The 21,911-nt window shown below is 58.6% G+C and overlaps 1 protein-coding gene across 1 annotated transcript in view; it reads left to right on the top strand.

Moving 5' to 3' along the window:
• The first annotated feature begins 2,718 nt into the window (after positions 1–2,718).
• SMYD5 (SMYD family member 5) overlaps positions 2,719–21,911 on the top strand; it is a 30,630-nt gene continuing 11,437 nt past the window's right edge. The window contains exons 1-7 of the mRNA XM_038400907.2: positions 2,719–2,896; positions 14,644–14,752; positions 15,925–16,064; positions 16,637–16,758; positions 18,014–18,083; positions 20,053–20,157; positions 20,752–20,814. Of these exons, the coding sequence (XP_038256835.1) occupies positions 2,801–2,896; positions 14,644–14,752; positions 15,925–16,064; positions 16,637–16,758; positions 18,014–18,083; positions 20,053–20,157; positions 20,752–20,814 (705 nt within the window). The 5' untranslated portion in view covers positions 2,719–2,800. The remainder of the gene's footprint in view (positions 2,897–14,643; positions 14,753–15,924; positions 16,065–16,636; positions 16,759–18,013; positions 18,084–20,052; positions 20,158–20,751; positions 20,815–21,911) is intronic.

Genomic DNA, 21,911 nt, shown 5'->3' with positions numbered 1-21,911 from the left:
CTAAAACTACTTACTTATAAATATTTTCAGTGAGTATTTGCTATTAAACTATAAAATAAACAGCACTGTCAAGGTTCCTTCCCCACTCTGAACTCTCGGGTACAGATGTGGGGACCTGCATGAAAAACCCCATAAGCTTATTTTTACCAGCTTAGGTTAAAACTTCCCCAAGGTACAAAGTATTTTACCTTTTGTCCCTGGAATTTATTGCTGCCACCACCAAGTGTCTAACAAATATATAACAGGGAAAGAGCCCGCTTGGAAACATCTTTCCCCCCCCATATCCTCCCAAACCCTACACCCCCTTTCCTGGGGAAGACTTGATAAAAATCCTCACCAATTTGCATAGGTGAACACAGACCCAAACCCTTGGATCTTAAGAACAATGAAAAAGCAATCAGGTTCTTAAAAGAAGAATTTTAATTGAAGAAAAAGTAAAAGAATCACCTCTGTAAAATCAGGATGGTAAATACCTTACAGGGTAATCAGATTCAAAACATAGAGAATCCCACTCGGCAAAACCTTAAGTTACAAAAAGACACAAACACAGGAATATCCATTCCATTCAGCACAACTTATTTTATCAGGCATTTAAACAAAACAGAATCTAACGCATCTCTAGCCAGATTACTTACTAAGTTCTAAGGCTCCATTCCTGTTCTGTTCCCGGCAAAAGCATCACCCAGCCAGAGAGAGCCTTTGTTTCTGCCCCCTCCAGCTTTGAAAGCATCTTGTCTCCTCATTGGTCATTGCGGTCAGGTGCCAGCGAGGTTATCCTGGCTTCTTAACCCTTTACAGATGAAAGGATTTTTCCTCTGGCCAGGAGGGATTTTAAAGGTGTTTACCCTTCCCTTTATATTTATGACAAGCACAGTGACATGGATCTGCACAATGATACCAAAGGTAAACGACGAAGTGCTCAGAGTAATTAAAATCACATTTTAAAAAGTAAACAATTAAAAGGAGTAAAACTCTATTTAAAATGGATTACAAAGACGGGAGTCAGATTTCAGAGTAGCAGCCGTGTTAGTCTGTATTCGCAAAAAGAAAAGGAGGACTTGTGGCACCTTAGAGACTAACAAATTTATTAGAGCATAAGCTTTCGTGACCTACAGGAAAAAACGGGAGTGCACTTCAGGGAATCCCAGCTGCAGATAAGACAAGTTGTGAACTGCTGTGAGACTTTAGGCAGACACGGAAACTGATAAGGGATTCTTTTAAATACTCAAACTGTGACACACAGTTTTTGGGGGTGTAGGTAAAATATTTCAGGTTTCAGAGTAGCAGCCGTGTTAGTCTGTATTCGCAAAAAGAAAAGGAGGACTTGTGGCACCTTAGAGACTAACAAATTTATTTGAGCATTATGCTCAAATGTTAGTCTCTAAGGTGCCACAAGTACTCCTTAAAATATTTCACTGAATCAAGGCTTCTGTAGCACCTCGGCATCTTATATCACAGGGGTGGCCAAACTTACTGGACCTCCAAGACACATATAACAATCTGCAGAAGTTTGAGAGCTGGGGTGCACCTGTCGGGGCTCAGGGCTTCAGCCCCACTCCAACTGAAGCCCCGAGCCCCAGAAGGAGCGCCCTGCAGGGCTGAAGCCCAGAGACCCCTCCCCTCTCCCCGCTGGGCAGAAGCCCCTACCCCACCACCCCACTGCAAGGCAGAGGTCTTGAGCTCCCCCCCAGTCTGGTAGATGCAGAATGGGGGTGCAGGGGGCTGCACTTGAACGCTAAAAGAGCTGCACGTGGCTCGTGAGCCACAGTTTGGCCACCCCTGTAATAGATCAGCTAGGGAAGAGCTGCCGTGTCTAGGCATGGGGGGGCCCTGGGCCTTTAAGGGCCCAGCCCTGGGAAGCAGGGTGCTGGCCGGTGAGAGGGGACATAAAAAGCCCCCCGCCCCCACCCGCTGTTTGCAAACATGGCAGGTGGCTCATCCCATCGGGGCAAAATGTAACCCCCCCCTTCCCAGTGCCGGGGCTTTGTCCTCTGCCCCCGTTTAGCAGCGCCTCCCCCGGGCTGAACCCCAGCTCCTACCCCCCGCCCCCCCTCAGGTTGAACCCCGGCTCCTACCCCCCGTACCCCCCCGGGCTGAACCCCGGCTCCTACCTCCCGCCCCCCGGGCTGAACCCCGGCTCCTACCCCCCGCACCCCCCCAGGCTGAACCCCGGCTCCCACCCCCCGCACCCCCTCGGGTTGAACCCCGGCTCCTACCCCCCGTACCCCCCCGGGCTGAACCCCGGCTCCTACCTCCCGCCCCCCGGGCTGAACCCCGGCTCCCACCCCCCGCACCCCCTCGGGTTGAACCCCGGCTCCCACCCCCCGTACCCCCCCGGGCTGAACCCCGGCTCCTACCTCCCGCCCCCCGGGCTGAACCCCGGCTCCCACCCCCCGCACCCCCTCGGGTTGAACCCCGGCTCCTACCCCCCGTACCCCCCCGGGCTGAACCCCGGCTCCTACCTCCCGCCCCCCGGGCTGAACCCCGGCTCCTACCCCCCGCACCCCCCCGGGCTGAACCCCGGCTCCTACCCCCCGCACCCCCCCGGGCTGAACCCCGGCTCCTACCCTCCCAGCCCAGGCCCTGATGTTTGCCCCTCATCCGCCTCTCCTCAGCCTCCAGCTGCTCGACTCCCCCCGCCCGCCAACTCCCCCCCGGCTCAGACCCCGCGAACAGCAGGCAGCCGCCGCGGACTCCCGAGCCGGGCAGCGGGCGCGGCGCGAGCCCCGCGCAGGGCCCAGGCGAGGGAGCCGGAGACTTTCCCGCTCCCCGCCAGCTCAGAGTTGGGGGGGCGCCCAAGATGGCCGCCTCCATGGCTGACCTGTTCTGCTTCTGTGCGGATCCCTCGGGCCCGGCCCGGGCCACGGTGCAAGTGAGATTCATCAGCAGCCTCAAGGTGAGAGTCCGCCCCCCCCGCGGCCAGGGGATCGGACCCCCCCCACACCCCGGCCAGGGGATCGGACCCCCCCCCACACACAGCCCGGCCAGGGGATCGGACCCCCCCACACACACACCCCGGCCAGGGGATCGGACCCCCCCCACACACACAGCCCGGCAGGGGATCGGACCCCCCCCCACACCCCGGCCAGGGGATCGGACCCCCCCAAACACACACCCCGGCCAGGGGATCGGACCCCCCCCCCACACCCCGGCCAGGGGATCGGACCCCCCCACACACACACCCCGGCCAGGGGATCGGACCCCCCCCCACACACACACCCCGGCCAGGGGATCGGACCCCTCCACACACAGACCGGCCAGGGGATCGGACCCCCCCACACACACACCCCGGCCAGGGGATCGGACCCCCCCCCACACACACACCCCGGCCAGGGGATCGGACCCCTCCACACACACACCCCAGCCAGGGGATCGGACCCCCCCCCACACCCCGGCCAGGGAATCGGACCCCCCCACACACACCGGCCAGGGGATCGGACCCCCCCCACACACACACACCCCGGCAGGGGATCGGACCCCCCCACACACACACCCCGGCCAGGGGATCGGACCCCCCCCCCACACCCCGGCCAGGGGATCGGACCCCCCCACACACACACACACCGGCCAGGGGATCGGACCCCCCCCCCACACAGCCCGGCCAGGGGATCGGACCCCCCCCCAAACACACACCGGCCAGGGGATCGGACCCCCCACACACACCGGCCAGTGGATCGGACCCCCCCACACACACACCCCGGCCAGGGGATCGGACCCCCCCCACACACACAGCCCGGCAGGGGATCGGACCCCCCCCAAACACACACCCCGGCCAGGGGATCGGACCCCCCCCACACAGCCCGGCCAGGGGATCGGACCCCCCCCAAACACACACCGGCCAGGGGATCGGACCCCCCCCACACACACCGGCCAGGGGATCGGACCCCCCCCCACACACACCCCGGCCAGGGGATCGGACCCCCCCCCACACAGCCCGGCCAGGGGATCAGACCCCCCCACACACACCGGCCAGGGGATCGGACCCCCCACACACACACACCGGCCAGGGGATCGGACCCCCCCCCCCACACACCGGCCAGGGGATCGGACCCCCCCCACACACACACCCCGGCCAGGGGATCGGACCCCCCCACACACACAGCCCGGCAGGGGATCGGACCCCCCACACACACACCCCGGCCAGGGGATCGGACCCCCCCCAAACACACAGCCCGGCCAGGGGATCGGACCCCCCCCACACACACAGCCCGGCCAGGGGATCGGACCCCCCCCAAACACACACCCCGGCCAGGGGATCGGAACCCCCCCAAACACACACACCCCGGCCAGGGGATCAGATCCCCCCACACACACACCCCAGCCAGGGGATCAGATCCCCCCCACACACACCCCGGCCAGGGGATCGGACCCCCCCACACACACAGCCCGGCCAGGGGATCGGACCCCCCCCACACACACACCCCGGCCAGGGGATCGGACCCCCCCCAAACACACACCCCGGCCAGGGGATCGGACCCCCCCACACACACACAGCCCGGCCAGGGGATCGGACCCCCCCCCACACACACACCCCGGCCAGGGGATCGGACCCCTCCACACACACACCCCGGCCAGGGGATCGGACCCCCCCACACACACACCCCGGCCAGGGGATCGGACCCCCCCCACACACACACCCCGGCCAGGGGATCGGACCCCTCCACACACACACCCCAGCCAGGGGATCGGACCCCCCCCACACCCCGGCCAGGGAATCGGACCCCCCCACACACACCGGCCAGGGGATCGGACCCCCCCACACACACACACCCCGGCAGGGGATCGGACCCCCCCACACACACACCCCGGCCAGGGGATCGGACCCCCCCCCCACACCCCGGCCAGGGGATCGGACCCCCCCACACACACACCCCGGCCAGGGGATCGGACCCCCCCCCCACACAGCCCGGCCAGGGGATCGGACCCCCCCCAAACACACACCGGCCAGGGGATCGGACCCCCCACACACACCGGCCAGTGGATCGGACCCCGCCCAAACACACACCCCGGCCAGGGGATCGGACCCCCCCCACACACACAGCCCGGCAGGGGATCGGACCCCCCCCAAACACACACCCCGGCCAGGGGATCGGACCCCCCCCACACAGCCCGGCCAGGGGATCGGACCCCCCCCAAACACACACCGGCCAGGGGATCGGACCCCCCCCACACACACCGGCCAGGGGATCGGACCCCCCCCCACACACAGCCCGGCCAGGGGATCAGACCCCCCCACACACACCGGCCAGGGGATCGGACCCCCCACACACACACACCGGCCAGGGGATCGGACCCCCCCCCCACACACCGGCCAGGGGATCGGACCCCCCCCACACACACACCCCGGCCAGGGGATCGGACCCCCCCACACACACAGCCCGGCAGGGGATCGGACCCCCCACACACACACCCCGGCCAGGGGATCGGACCCCCCCCAAACACACAGCCCGGCCAGGGGATCGGACCCCCCCCACACACACAGCCCGGCCAGGGGATCGGACCCCCCCCAAACACACCCCGGCCAGGGGATCGGACCCCCCCCCAAACACACACACCCCGGCCAGGGGATCAGATCCCCCCCACACACACCCCAGCCAGGGGATCAGATCCCCCCCACACACACCCCGGCCAGGGGATCGGACCCCCCCACACACACAGCCCGGCAGGGGATCGGACCCCCCCACACACACACCCCGGCCAGGGGATCGGACCCCCCCCAAACACACACCCCGGCCAGGGGATCGGACCCCCCCCACACACACAGCCCGGCCAGGGGATCGGACCCCCCCCAAACACACACCCCGGCCAGGGGATCGGACCCCCCCCAAACACACACCCCGGCCAGGGGATCAGATCCCCCCCCAAACACACACCCTGGCCAGGGGATCGGACCCCCCCCCCACACAGCCCGGCCAGGGGATCACATCCCCCCCCACACACACCCCGGCCAGGGGATCGGACCCCCCCCAAACACACACCCCGGCCAGGGGATCGGACCCCCCCACACACACACACCCCGGGCAGGGGATCGGACCCCCCCACACACACAGCCCGGCAGGGGATCGGACCCCCCCACACACACACAGCCCGGCCAGGGGATCGGACCCCCCCCACACACACAGCCCGGCCAGGGGATCGGACCCCCCCCACACACACCCCGGTCAGGGGATCGGACCCCCCCCCACACACACCGGCCCAGGGGGATCGGACCCCCCCCCAAACACACACACCCCGGCCAGGGGATCAATCCCCCCCCCACACACCCCCCGGCCAGGGGATCGGACCCCCCCCAAACACACACACCCCGGCCAGGGGATCGGACCCCCCCCACACACACCCCGGCCAGGGGATCGGACCCCCCCAAACACACACACCCCAGCCAGGGGATCAGATCCCCCCACACACACCCCAGCCAGGGGATCAGATCCCCCCCACACACACACCCCCGGCCAGGGGGATCGGACCCCCCCCAAACACACACCCGCGCCAGGGGTCGGACCACCCCCCCCCCCACACCCCGGCCAGGGGATCGGACCCCCCCCACACACACCCGCCCGGCCAGGGATCGGACCCCCCCCAAAACACACAGCCCGGCCAGGGGATCGGACCCCCCCACACAACACCCCGCCAGGGATCGGACCCCCCCACACACACACACCCCGGCCAGGGGATCGGACCCCCCCAAACACACAGCCCGGCCAGGGGATCGGACCCCCCCCACACACACAGCCCGGCCAGGGGATCGGACCCCCCCCCCCCACACACCCCGGCCAGGGGATCGGACCCCCCCCAAACACACACACCCCGGCCAGGGGATCAGATCCCCCCACACACACACCCCAGCCAGGGGATCAGATCCCCCCCCACACACACCCCGGCCAGGGGATCGGACCCCCCCACACACACAGCCCGGCAGGGGATCGGACCCCCCCACACACACACCCCGCCAGGGGATCGGACCCCCCCAAACACACACCCCGGCCAGGGGATCGGACCCCCCCACACACACAGCCCGGCCAGGGGATCGGACCCCCCCCAAACACACACCCCGGCCAGGGGATCGGACCCCCCCCAAACACACACCCCGGCCAGGGGATCAGATCCCCCCCCAAACACACACCCTGGCCAGGGGATCGGACCCCCCCCCCACACAGCCCGGCCAGGGGATCACATCCCCCCCCACACACACCCCGGCCAGGGGATCGGACCCCCCCAAACACACACCCCGGGCAGGGGATCGGACCCCCCCACACACACACACCCCGGCAGGGGATCGGACCCCCCCACACACACAGCCCGGCAGGGGATCGGACCCCCCCACACACACACAGCCCGGCCAGGGGATCGGACCCCCCCCACACACACAGCCCGGCCAGGGGATCGGACCCCCCCCACACACACACCCCGGTCAGGGGATCGGACCCCCCCACACACACACCGGCCAGGGGATCGGACCCCCCCCAAACACACACACCCCGGCCAGGGGATCAGATCCCCCCCCCCACACACACCCCGGCCAGGGGATCGGACCCCCCCCAAACACACACACCCCGGCCAGGGGATCGGACCCCCCCCCACACACACCCCGCCAGGGGATCGGACCCCCCCCAAACACACACACCCCAGCCAGGGGATCAGATCCCCCCCCACACACACCCCGGCCAGGGGATCAGATCCCCCCCCCACACACACCCCGGCCAGGGGATCGGACCCCCCCAAACACACACCCCGGCCAGGGGATCGGACCCCCCCCCCCACACACACCCCGGCCAGGGGATCGGACCCCCCCCCCCACACACACCGCCCGGCCAGGGGATCGGACCCCCCCCAAACACACAGCCCGGCCAGGGGATCGGACCCCCCCACACACACCCCGGCCAGGGGATCGGACCCCCCCACACACACACACCCCGGCCAGGGGATCGGACCCCCCCCAAACACACACCCCGGCCAGGGGATCGGACCCCCCCCAAACACACACACCCCAGCCAGGGGATCAGATCCCCCCCACACACACCCCGGCCAGGGGATCAGATCCCCCCCCACACACACCCCGGCCAGGGGATCGGACCCCCCCACACACACACCCCGGCCAGGGGATCGGACCCCCCCACACACACAGCCCGGCCAGGGGATCGGACCCCCCCAAACACACACCCCGGCCAGGGGATCGGACCCCCCCCCACACACAGCCCGGCCAGGGGATCGGACCCCCCCCCAAACACACAGCCCGGCCAGGGGATCGGACCCCCCCCCACACACACCCCGGCCAGGGGATCGGACCCCCCCAAAACACACACACCCCGGCCAGGGGATCAGATCCCCCCCCCCCACACAGCCCGGCCAGGGGATCACATCCCCCCCCACACACAGCCCGGCCAGGGGATCGGACCCCCCCACACACACACAGCCCGGCCAGGGGATCGGACCCCCCCCACACACACAGCCCGGCCAGGGGATCGGACCCCCCCACACACACCCCGGTCAGGGGATCGGACCCCCCCCACACACACAACGGCCAGGGGATCGGACCCCCCCCCACACACACACCCCGGCCAGGGGATCGGACCCCCCCCCCACACAGCCCGGCCAGGGGATCGGACCCCCCCACACACACACACCCCGGCCAGGGATCGGACCCCCCCCAAACCACACACCCCGGCCAGGATCTCACCCCCCCAACACACACCCCCCGCCAGGGTATCAGATCCCCTCCACACACACCCCGCCAGGGATCGACCCCCCCCCACACACACCCCGTCCAGGATCGGACCCCCCCCAAACCACACACCCCAGCCAGGGATCATATCCCCCCACACACACACCCCGCCGGGATCGGACCCCCCCCAACACACACCCCGCCATGGATCGACCCCCCCACACACACAGCCCGGCAGGGATCGGACCCCCCCCACACACACCCCGGCCAGGGATCGACCCCCCCCCCCCCACACACACCCCGGCCAGGGATCTTACCCCCCCCACACGACACAGCCCGCCAGGTCGGACCCCCCCACACCACAGCCCGCCAGGGATCGACCCCCCCCAACACACACACACCCGTGCCAGGGGATCGTACCCCCCCCAAACACACACCCCGGCCAGGGGATCGGACCCCCCCCAAACACACACACCCCAGCCAGGGGATCAGATCCCCCCCACACACACCCCGGCCAGGGGATCAGATCCCCCCCCACACACACCCCGGCCAGGGGATCGGACCCCCCCCACACACACACCCCGGCCAGGGGATCTGACCCCCCCCAAACACACAGCCCGGCCAGGGGATCGGACCCCCCCCAAACACACAGCCCGGCCAGGGGATCGGACCCCCCCCCACACACACCCCCGCCAGGGGATCGGACCCCCCCCACACACACACCCCGGCCAGGGGATCGGACCCCCCCCAAACACACACACCCCGGCCAGGGGATCAGATCCCCCCCCAAACACACACCCTGGCCAGGGGATCGGACCCCCCCCCCACACAGCCCGGCCAGGGGATCACATCCCCCCCCACACACACCCCGGCCAGGGGATCGGACCCCCCCACACACACACACCCCGGGCAGGGGATCGGACCCCCCCACACACACAGCCCGGCAGGGGATCGGACCCCCCCCACACACACACAGCCCGGCCAGGGGATCGGACCCCCCCCCACACACACAGCCCGGCCAGGGGATCGGACCCCCCCCCACACACCCCGGTCAGGGGATCGGACCCCCCCACACACACACCGGCCAGGGGATCGGACCCCCCCCACACACACACACCCCGGCCAGGGGATCAGACCCCCCCCAAACACACACCCCGGCCAGGGGATCGGACCCCCCCCCAAACACACACACCCCGGCCAGGGGATCAGATCCCCCCCACACACACACCCCGGCCAGGGGATCGGACCCCCCCCACACACACCCCGGCCAGGGGATCAGACCCCCCCCCAAACACACACACCCCGGCCAGGGGATCGGACCCCCCCCCAACACACACCCCGGCCAGGGGATCGGACCCCCCCCCACACAGCCCGGCCAGGGGATCGGACCCCCCCCCACACACACACCCCGGCCAGGGGATCGGACCCCCCCCCCACACACACACCCCGGCCAGGGGATCGGACCCCCCCCAAACACACACCCCGGCCAGGGGATCGGACCCCCCCCAAACACACACACCCCAGCCAGGGGATCAGATCCCCCTCCACACACACCCCGGCCAGGGGATCAGATCCCCCCCCACACACACCCCGGCCAGGGGATCGGACCCCCCCCCACCACACACACCCCGGCCAGGGGATCGGACCCCCCCACACACACCCCGGCCAGGGGATCGGACCCCCCCCCCACACACACACCCCGGCCAGGGGATCGGACCCCCCCCCACACACACACCCCGGGCAGGGGATCAGACCCCCCCCCACACAGCCCAGCCAGGGGATCAGACCCCCCCCCACACACACCCCGGCCAGGGGATCAGATCCCTCCCCCCCACACACACACCCCGGCCAGGGGATCAGATCCCCCCCCCACACCCACACACCCCGGGCAGGGGATCAGATCCCCCCCACACACACACACACCCCGGGCAGGGGATCAGACCCCCCCCCACACACACCATGGGCAGGGGATCAGACCCCCCCACACACACACACCCCGGGCAGGGGATCAGACCCCCCCCCCCACACACACACCCCGGCCAGGGGATCAGACCCCCCCCCCACACACACACCCCGGCCAGGGGATCAGATCCCTCCCCCCCCACACACACACCCCGGCCAGGGGATCAGATCCCTCCCCCACACACACACACAACCCGGGCAGGGGATCAGATCCTCCCCCCCACACACACAGCCCGGCCAGGGTATCAGATCCCCCCCCCACACACACACACCCCGGCCAGGGGATCAGATCCCCCCCCCACACACACACCCTGGGCAGGGGATCAGATCCCCCCCACCCCATACACACACTCAGGTCCCTCCTCCCAGGCTGGCATGAGGGTGGCTCTGCTGCTGCTGGGAGAGACTCCACTTTGTGCAGCTTGGCACAGCCCTGGGCATTGCTCCACCTTGGGGGGGGGTCCCTGTGGGATCCGTCCGGGATCCCTCCCCTCCCAGCCCCGATGGGGTCCTGTCCAGCCTGCACTGCCCTTCCCTGGCTGGGAGACCCGCTTCTCTCACACACACTCCCCCCTTCTCCACTCTAGGGACTATTAAACCTCCATCTGTGGCTTCTGCCAGGGGGGAAGCATGATCTGTCCCTTTCCGTCAGCCCCCATCTCCCGCGTTGGTGCTCCTTGCAAAGCGAGGGAGGTCTCCGCTCTTCCTGCCCCTGAATGGGGAGCCTTTCCTGGCTGGATCAGCCCCCCCCCACCTGCCTGTGTGTCTGGTTCCTGCCCCACCCCAATTAAAAACAGTGATTTTTAAAAAAAACAACATGGTTGAGTCCCCCTTCCCCCAGCTTCCCCTTTCTGGGAATTCGGACAGCTGAATGGGCAGGAATAGCTGGGCGCATCGGAGGTGTGCTGGGGGGCCGGTGGGGGTGAAGTCCATGGCTGGAATTGCAGGGGAAAGAGGGTTGCAGGTCAGGACTGAGGTGCATCAGCAGAGTGGGGTGGGGCGATCCATGGACTGGATTATAAAAATCATACTTCAGATGATACATTGGCAGGGCTTGGGGGGTGATGCTGGGAGCGGGGCGAGGGGGCGCTGTTCTAAACCATGTTAGACAATTTTTGTTCTTGCTCGTGTGACTCCAAAGTGGCAGAATGAATTTGACTCAAAAGCTCCAGAAGAATTAATTCTCTTTCAAGGCTGATCTCAGCCCAAATGTGAACTTTCCCCAGAGACATGGGAGTGAAAACAGGGGAATGCTATAAAGCTTATAGCTGCCATTAGCTTTAGCTTTGGGGCGCAGAATATCTATAATGCCAGGTTTATTTCATTGTCCTCACTGTGTCCTGCTCCTGCAGATGCTTCTGTACTGGCCTAGCTTTGTGCATGAGTTGTCCCCTTGATTTCAATGGAGCTATTCATATGTGGAACATTAAAAAGAAAAGGAGTACTTGTGGCACCTTAGAGACTAACAAATTTATTAGAGCATAAGCTTTCGTGAGCTACAGCTCACTTATGCTCTAATAAATTTGTTAGTCTCTAAGGTACCACAAGTACTCCTTTTCTTTTTGCGAATACAGACTAACACGGCTGCTACTGTGTAACATTAAGTAAGCGTGGAACCATTTGCAGGATCGGTGTCTATATTTGTTCCTGAGTATTTGTGTGTTATGATGGGATGGGAAGTCTTTTATGTTGAATTATTTTTACTCATTGATGCTAAAATGATGAGCAACAGATCACATAATAAAGAAATAGTATCAAGCTAGGCCAGTAGGGCTACTCGGTCAAATCCTAGACCTTACCGATGATGACACATCACCTCTTGCTTTCACCTCTTAGGAGGCTAGGAGGGGTTTGAATTGCAATGTTTACCAAGGATCTCCCAATTTTATGCTCTAAATGAAAATGTTGTTGGGGCTGCTATGTTTGCCAGTTGACATGATACACCCCAGAGGTTGTTGCATTTCAGTGCTGCATGAAATGATCGTGTGTATTTAATAGGGGTCTCAAGCGATTAAAAAAATTAATCGCAATTAATTGTGTGATTAATCACCCTGTTGATAATAGAATACCATTTATTTAAAACTTTTGGATATTTTTCCACGTTTTCAAATATACTGATTTCAATTACAACACAGAATACAAAGGGTACAGTGTTCACTTTATATTATTTTTATTTCAAATATTTGCACTGTAAAAACAGAAGAAATTGTATTTTTCAATTCCCTTAATACAGGTACTGTAGTGCAGTCTCTTTATCATGCAAGTTGAACTTACAAATGTAGAATTATGTACAAAAAATAACTGCACTCAAAAATAAAACAATGTAAAACTTTAGAGTCTACAAGTCCACTCAGTCCTACTTCAGCCAATCGCTCAGACAAAACAAGTTTGTTTACAATTTGCAGGAAATGATGGTGCCCACTTCTTGTTTACAATGTCACCTGAAAGTGAGAACAGGCATTCTCATGGCACTGTTGTAGCCGGTGTCGCAAGATATTTACATGCCAGATGCACTAAAAATTCATATATCCCTTCATGCTTCAATCATCATTCCAGAGGACATGCGTCCATGCTGATGATGGGTTCTGCTCAATAATGATCCAAGAGAGCGAACTGATGCATGTTCATTTTCATCATCTGAGTCAGATGCCACCAGGAGAAGACTGATTTTCTTTTTTGGTGGTCCGGGTTCTGTAAGTTTCCACTTCGGAGTGTTGCTCTTTTAAGACTTCTGAAAGCATGCTCCACACCTCGTTCCTCTCAGATTTTGGACGGCACTTCAGACTCTTAAATCTTGGGTCGAGTGCTGTATCTATTTTTAGAAATCTCACTTTGGTACCTTCTTTGCCTTTTGTCAAATCTGCTGTGAAAGTGTTCGTAACATGAACATGTGCTGGGTCATCATCTGAGCCTGCTATAACATGAAATATATGGCAGAATGCGGGTAAAACAGAGCAGGAGACACACAATTCTCCCCCAAGGAGTTCAGTCACAAATTTAATTAATTTGTTATTTTTTTAACAAGCATCATCTGCATGGAAGCATGGCCTCTGGAATGGTGGCTGAAGCATGAAGGGGCATATGAATGTTTAGCACATCTGGCACGTAAATACCTTGCAACGCCAGCTCCAAAAGAGCCATTCAAATGCCTATATTCGCTTCCTGGTTACATTATAAATAAGAAGCGGGCAGCATTATCTCCCGTAAATGTAAACAAACTTGTTTGTCTTAGTGATTGGCTGAACAAGAAGTAGGACCAAGTGGACTTGTAGTCTCTAAAGTTTTACATTGTGTTATTTTTGAGAGCAGCTATGTAACCAAAAAAACCCTACATTTGTAAGTTACACTTTCATGATAAAGAGATTGTACTACAGTACTTGTATGAGGTGAATTGAAAAATACTATTTCTTTTGTTTATCATTTTTTAGAGTGCAAATATTTGTAATAAAAGTAATAATATAAAGTAAGCACTGCACACTTCGTATTCTCTTTTGTAATAGAAATCAATATATTTGAAAATGTAGAAAAACATCCAAAATATTTAATACATTTCAATTGGTAGTCTATTGTTTAACAGTGCGATTAATTGCAATTTAATTTTTTTGAGTTAATCACATGAGTTAACTGCGATTAATCGACAGCCCTGGTATTTAACTTTGAGATCCTTTCAGGTGAAAGATAAAGTTGAGGGGTGAAATCCTGGCCCTCCTGGAGTCAGTGGGAGTTTTGCCCTAGTTTGCCCCCTGGGACAGTCTGTGGGAGGGGGCACAAGCCATAAACATTTGGATCTGGATTCTACAGCTCTGGATCTGGATTCCACCCTACATTCTCAGAGCCAGGGTTTTGGCTTAGGACATGAACTTGGCGTCGGTCGATCGGAAGACATGGGCTCTATTCCTAACTCTTGGTCTACCCTAAGAGTGGAACTCACAGCTAGTTGGGGAGATGGAACAGTCCTAACTGAACTTGTAGTGCGGCAAATTGCTACAGATTGGGAGTCACTGTTGTTTCTCCATTCAAAGGGAAAAGGCTTATTTGCCACCAGGAATATCCACAAAGGGGAAACAATCTTCTTGGAGAAGCCTGTGGTGTCATCCCAGTTCCTCTGGAACGTGCTGTACAGATATAAAGGTGAGAGGAGAGTCATTGGTTTTAAGACCAGGAGGGAACCCTTAGTTCACCTACTCTGATGTCCTGCATAACAAAGCCCTGAGAAAGAAGCAGTGACCCTGATGTGTTCGTGCCCCAGAAAATTACACTGGCCCAAGATCTGAGACTTGCTGTATTCAGTCTGTGGCCTATGCGGAACAAAATGCTGATGGTCAAAAGACCAGTGACAGTTTAAAGACTGATGTCTTTCAAACCACCAATGCTAGGAATAAATGCTTGATAGCCTGGAAAAGCTGTACAAACCCAGCACGTCAGTGGTATAAACCACTGATCTCTAAATATGGTGCTCCATGAAATATCTTCTGCAAAAATCATGTTGTTATTGAAGTAAAGGGGGCGGGAAAGCAAGATGATAATCAGAAGAACGTGGTTTTAAGGTTGGATAACTCATGGCCTTCCAGGGTTAGAAACACTGTGCTGGATAAAGAATGTTTCCAAGCTCTCGTCCCAGACCTGTGATCTGAAGGGAGAAAAATGCTGATCCCAGGGAATATAATGTGATTTGCAAGTTGGATGTAATCAGTGCAAAAGGTGGGAGCTGCACAGAAGCAATAATATCTAGGGATCATTCCTTGAACCCTGTTGCAGTACACCTTGGCTTCACTGGGCACTGTGTCTTTTATACCATCATTCCTTAAACACGGAACAGGGTTAAATAATGATGACAGATCGGGGGATAGAAACCAAGAAAGAGCTTTAGGACAGGGAGAAAAGGTTTCCAGTTGAGATCTGAAGTGGCATGAAGAATCAGTGAGGTAGGGAGATACATGATGGTCGTTTCGGATGGCAGGAGCTGTGTAGCAGAAGGGTTTATCATCGCAGAACAGTTTGGGGACTCAAGATTCAGGTGAAGTTGGTGGCAAAGGGAGTTAAAGAATGCAGGAAGTAGTGCAGATAATGAGGACCGTGTTTCTACGGACGATGTTGGGCCTATGATGTTTTCAGAGTGGTGGTTTAGAGTGGGATAGTGAACCAGATTCTCAGCACCTGTAAACCAGTGTTGCGCCACTGAAGTTAATGGACCCACCCTGAAACACCAGCCGAGGATCTGGCCCACTGCATGCAAACGCATCTGTTCTTTTAGAAGGAGGTTCTCTCAATCTCTGTCATCTGGCTCGTTCCTTCTTCCCCAGCCTGCGACCACTGCCTGCGGGCCTTGGAGACGGCAGAGGAGAACGCACAGAGGCTTCTGGGGAAAAGCCGTCGGGTCCTGCCTCACCCAGAGCAGTGCAGCATCCGGAAGGATTTGCATCAGCACTGCCCCCATTGCCAGGTACCAGGTTGCTGGGGAGAGCTGGGAGTTGCCATTGCTGTGGCCTTGTGTTGAGCGATCGGGATGGGGCTTGATCTGCAAGGAGGCCACGTCCCTTTCAGATCTGCCATTGCTGCTGCTGCCACCCTGGTGTTGGGGCGTTCTCATCGGGAAGGATCAATTGCTTTCCTCGCTATTGATGGAGAGAGCATCTGACGGGGCAGGACCACTTGGGTCATCTAGGCCAGTTCTTCCCACTCTACAGCCTTGTCTTACACAATGGGGGTGCAGGGGAGAATTTTCATATCCTGGTGCTCACAGGGGCAGCCGTGTCCAAGGAGGGGTTCACCCAGGGGGAAGGTACGTGCCTTTGCTACCCCCTGCTCTTCCTTGCAATAGATAGGGCCAGGACTCTGTACTAAGGGGAGGTGGGCTGGGGTAGGACTGCTCCCAGGAGCCCCCTCCTCCCTACCACGGTGCTCTCCCTAGGTCACTAGGAAAATGGCTGGCCTTTAAGGGTTGCTCACTTTCCTGAGGGCTAAGTTCCTAGGTTACTCTTCTGCCGGCTGACGTGTGTCGCTGTTGCTCTGCAGGTTGAGTATTGCAGTGCTGAATGCAGGCAATCTGCCTCTGAGCAATACCACCAGACGCTGTGCCTGGGCCCCTCCCGAGAGGACCCCAAACATCCCCTCAACAAACTGCAGGAGGCCTGGAGGTAGGTGCACTGGATGTTTGTAGGACCAGAACCACCAACTGAATAGACGGGCTCTGGCTCGTTCGGGAGCAGAGACGGGGACTCACCCTGTGCCCAGCTGAAGATAATTTGGAGCAGGGTCAGTGACTGCTCTGTCTCTGCAGAGGCACCCACAGCTCCATTGTCCCAGCCTGTAACCATCCAGGGCCTCCTACCATATGCAGCTGTCACTGTGCTGCATCCCACTGCCGCTCAGAACTTCACGGCACCAGTGAGAACAGAGTGTGGAGCCTCCTGCTCCTGAAGTACAAGCCTCTGTCGCTTGAGCTAAGAGAGCATCTCCATTAGCCATATAGAGGCTGTGACACGCAGCTCAGCAATTCTGATTCCATCCAGTAGAGGGCAATAGAGTGTGTATACACCAGTCAGTTGATTATAATACTTTGCAGTTCTGTGGCACCATCTGTGGATCCCAAAGCATTTCACAGACATTATTGAATTAAGCCTCCCAACACCTCTGTGTGAGAGAGAGAGAGAGAGAGAGAGAGAGAGAAGGATTATTATCCCCACTTGCAGATGAGGAAACTGAGGCACAGAGAAGGGATGTGATCAAGGTAGTAACAGAGCCCAGTTCTCCTGACTCCAGCCCTCTGCTGAAACATGAGACAACAACTCACTAGGTTTAACACGTACATTTTTAGTTGGCTCTTCAGTTATTTATATTATAGTAGCACCCAGAGACCCCTGTCAGAGCTGTAATTGCATTGTGCTGGGGGCTGTACAGACATAGAGTAACTGTAGTCCCTGCCCCAAAGAATTTACAATCTAAATAGACAACGGGCGGGAAGGGAAGGTGGGGAACTGACTTACCGAAGGTCACATGACAGAGCTGGGACTAGAGCTGGAGTCTCTCGAGTGCTGGAGCCCCTAGGCCTTGCTACCTTTAGCTGTTTTACTGTCAACAAGCAGAGAAATGAGTGGTAGACCAGACTGGGAAGATCCCCCGCTAGAGTCCAAAGGCAGGGCAGGAAGTTGCCCCTTTGGCCAGACCTCCATAAGTACCCCAGCTGAGCCTTTTAGAACTTGTTTAATTTCCACTTCCCCTACGGAGCTCCTGGGCTGTTTGTGTCAGTCCGATGTCTGCGTCTGAACGAGGCTGAGTGTGGGATTCCAGTCCTTGTCTCCTTTCGAGTTGCAAACACCCTGCTTGCCTTTTCAGTGCCAGGACATCCCTGCTCCTCTCACTCTCTCTCTATTATTCCTCCCCTTTGTACAGAAACATCCATTACCCACCGGAGACTTCCAGCATCATGCTGCTGGCGAGGATGGTAGCCACTGTCAAACAGGTGCGTGCCTCTGTTTGCTGCTGGCAGCGCTAGGTACGTCTCGGCACCTCCTTTACGTTGCTCCCTGGTGTCTGCCCTCTCATCTCTAGGGCTACGTCTGCGTTGCAAAGTGAAGGGATGATTGTAGCACCAGCAGGCATGCCCGCCACTAGCTAGCAGGGTTCACAGCAGTAGCGACAACATGGTGGCACAGGTTATCAACCCAAGGACATATCCAGAGTCCTGTGCAGGCTTTTACTTGGTTGGTAGCCCATAAGAACGGCCAGACTGGGTCAGAGCAAAGGTCCAGCTAGCCCAGTCTCCTGTCTTCCGACAGTGGCCAGTGCCAGGTGCCCCAGAGGGAATGAAGAGAACTGGTAATCATCAAGTGATCCATCCCTTGTTGCCCATTCCCAGCTTCTGGCAAACAGAGGCTAGGGACACCATCCCTGCCCATCCTGGCTAATAGCCATTGATGGACCTATCCTCCATTAACTTATCTAGTTCTTTTTTGAACCCTGTTGCACTCTTGGCCTTCACAACATCCTCTAGCAAGGAGTTCCACAGGTTGACTGTGCATTGTGTGAAGTAACACTTCCCTTTGTTTATTTTAAACCCACTGCCTATTCATTTCATTTGGGGACCCCTGCTGGATCCTGTGCTTACATGTCTTCCCTACATCTTCACTGCAAAGGTTAAAGCTAGCCTGGGTAGGCTACAATCACACCTTCACTTTGCAGTGTAGACATGCTGTAAGTTAACCTCCCGGCACGTCAGCATGCGGGGCTGGGGATGTCTCACTGCGCTGCCTGCACTTACCAGCACTAGCGATCATTCATTGCTGAGACAGCATGCACCACAGAAGGACCTCATGACCTTCCACCCCAGAAGCAGACCCTCCTTCCACTGTCATTCGCTCTAGAGCATCTAAGCCCTTTGGACACAGATGTGTCAGGCAGGTCGGATTCCACCCGGCAGTGGGACACAGACACACCAGCCGGGATGTCCCACCACAGCCTGGGTCTCTGTGTCACTGTCCTGACCGTGTGACACTGCTCCAGCTCCTGTCTCTCTGGGCGCTAGGCTCTGAAGATGCCTGTTGCTGCGGGAAATCGGAGGCTGCTGTTAGCACAGATTCTGTAAGGGCCTTGGATACCATGGTGATAAGGGCGGAATAAATATGCACACCCACCTGTGTGGTGTAGCTGTGCCGTAGGAGGTGATCTTTATGGGCTAACATCTGGGTTAGTGTGTCTTGAGAAGGCATCTGTCATCTGCATGATGAGTGATCTCCTGCTCCTATTCCCTGGGTCTTCCCACTGGCCTGGGAGAGCTCTTTAAAAAGAGGGTTGTGGCTGTGTATGAAGCAGCCCCTTGACTATGCGTTTCCTGCTTTTCCTAACGGTGGAGTTTGGGGTTTTGACGTCCCTTATCCCATCAGGTTACCGGGAGTCAAAGCTGTTGTCGCACATCTGTGGCTTCCCCTCCACCTTAGCAAAGGGAGACCTGAGTTTGCCTAGAACAAAAACTATCACCATGGAACTGGGCTAACCCCATCGCATTAATACCCCCCCATGGCGTACTCTCCTTGGCTTCTCCTGCCCTCTCTGTCTAGCTCCCCACTGCTGTGTGTCTCACCTGTATATTCCCACCACTCCCATCTCAAGTAGAGAAGTATTATCCTTATGTCACAGATGGGGAAACTGAGGCACAGAGTGACTTACCCAAAGTCACAGAGGGTGTTTGTGGCAGAACAGGGAATTGAACTCCGCTTTCCTGAGTTCCCACCTTGTGCGTTAAACACAAAAGGCCTTCCTCCCCTTTCCTTTCTCTGGCTCACTCGTATTCCAAGAGTTAAACATCGCTTTAGCAGTGCTAACGTTCTGGCCTAAATAGCGTCCAGATCTGGGTGTCCTGCCATCTCGCGTAGCCCCCTCCCACTTCCCTCCTGCTGGAGTGCCAGTTTGAGCGGCTGTTTGATACGTTTCAGGCAAACGACAAGGACTGGTGGATAAAGCTTTTCTCTCAGTTCTGCAGTAAAACGGCCAACGAAGAAGAGGAGATCGTCCACAAGCTGTTGGGGGACAAATTTAAGGTCAGTGCATCGCATCACTGGAGTGCTTTAGCCTTTGGGGGGATCCCTGAGTTCCTCTCCTTTCCCTCTGAAGGCCCCACTTGTGTACAAACCCTTGGTCACAGAGAGAGACACCACGGTCCCCAGCAGTGACCAGAACCGGAACGGTCAGTGTCCAAACTACAGGCCTTCTCCACTTGAGCTAAAGGAGTTCTCCTCTCATGCTCAGTACATGGCAGGCTGTTGGAGGCCTACTAGAGGGAGCCATGGCGATTAAGCCAGTGTATTGCCCTGGCTCCGTGGTAGATAGACCAAGCTGTGGCCTGTCCACTGAGAAAGGAGCAGTTAGTGCCAGTGGTTTCCATGCTGAGGTTGCTTCTCCCATAGGGAGTGGCCAGATACCAATGCTTTGCTTGTGAGCACGCAGCCACAGGTGGTGGTGGCTTTTGATGGCTGCCAGCTTGGGGGCAATTCAGACGAGCAGCTTCTTGACGAGAAGTGGTGGCACAAAGAGCCTTCGGGCTGCTCCAGACTCTGCTCGTCAGCTCGATTTAAAGCTGCCACACCTGCCCTGGGGCTCCTCTCCTCGCTGACTTTGTGGCCATGTTTCTCCAGGGCCAGCTAGAGCTCCTCCGGCGGCTCTTCACGGATGCCCTTTACGAAGAACATCTCAGCAGGGTAAGTGATGAGTCCTTGTCACCCCCTTTCCCCCCCAGCAGAGTCCTGTGCACCCCAGAGAGAGTGTTGAGGAGCCCCCGTTTCTCCCTAGTCCCTCTGACACCCCAAAAGTGGGGTGTCCTGGTTGCCGTTCCTCCTGACAGCACTGAGGAGCTAAGATTTGCCCTGTAGCCCATTGGTGCCTCACCCTTACCCCAGTGGGGCTGAAGTAGGATATGAGGGACAACCACTTTCTCCAGCACCTGAGCATTTAACCCCCTCAGTGCTCTGAGCTTAGACGGGCTCAGGGGATAACAAGAATCATAGAAAGGTAGGGCTGGAAGGGACTTTGAGAGGCCCCCTCGCTGAGGCAGGACCAAGTGACCCTCTCCAGACCATCCCTGACAGGTGTTTGTCCAACCTGTTCTTCAAAACCTCCAGTGACAGGGATTCCACAACCTCCCTTGGAAGCCTGTTCCAAGTGCTCACCTCCCCTTAGAGTTCAAAAGTTTTTCCTCATAGCCAACCTCAATCTCCTTTGCTGCAGACTAAGCCCAATACGTCTTGTCCTCCCTTCAGTGGACTCGGAGAGTAATCGATTCCCGTCCTCTTTGTAACAGCCGTTACCGTATTTGCAGACTATCAGTCCCCCCCCCAGTCTTCTTTTCTCAGGACTAACCATATCCAAGGTTTTTAACGTTCCCCGTGGGTCAGGTTTTCTAAACCTTTTCTCATTTTTTTGCTCTCCTCTGGACTCCCTCCAATTTGTTCACATCTTTCCTAAGTGTGGCACCCAGGATGGGACCCAGCTGAGGTCTCACCGGTGCCGAGCAGAGTGGGATATTACCTCCTGTATCTTACATACGACACTGGAACACGTACAGGTGTTCAGCATTTCCCCTTGCTGCTGCCTTACAGGGGACGTGCCCGGGGGAAGGAAATACAATATAATAGGCTTGTGCCCTCTCCTGCGCTCTATGGCTCTGGAGTGACTGTACCTGGAATCCACCGTTGAGTAGCAGAAAGGAGAGACGAGGCCGACGGGGAGCTGGGAGGGATCCCTAAGAACTGGGTGGGGCCAGAACCATCTGAGAAGGTTGTAAATGCCTACTGGGGGA

This window comes from Dermochelys coriacea, chromosome 4 (genome assembly GCF_009764565.3).
Source record: "Dermochelys coriacea isolate rDerCor1 chromosome 4, rDerCor1.pri.v4, whole genome shotgun sequence".
Taxonomy (NCBI): Eukaryota; Metazoa; Chordata; order Testudines; family Dermochelyidae; genus Dermochelys; species Dermochelys coriacea.
The sequence above is the reverse complement of the archived record's forward strand: the minus strand, read 5'-3'. Positions and strand labels throughout refer to the sequence as shown.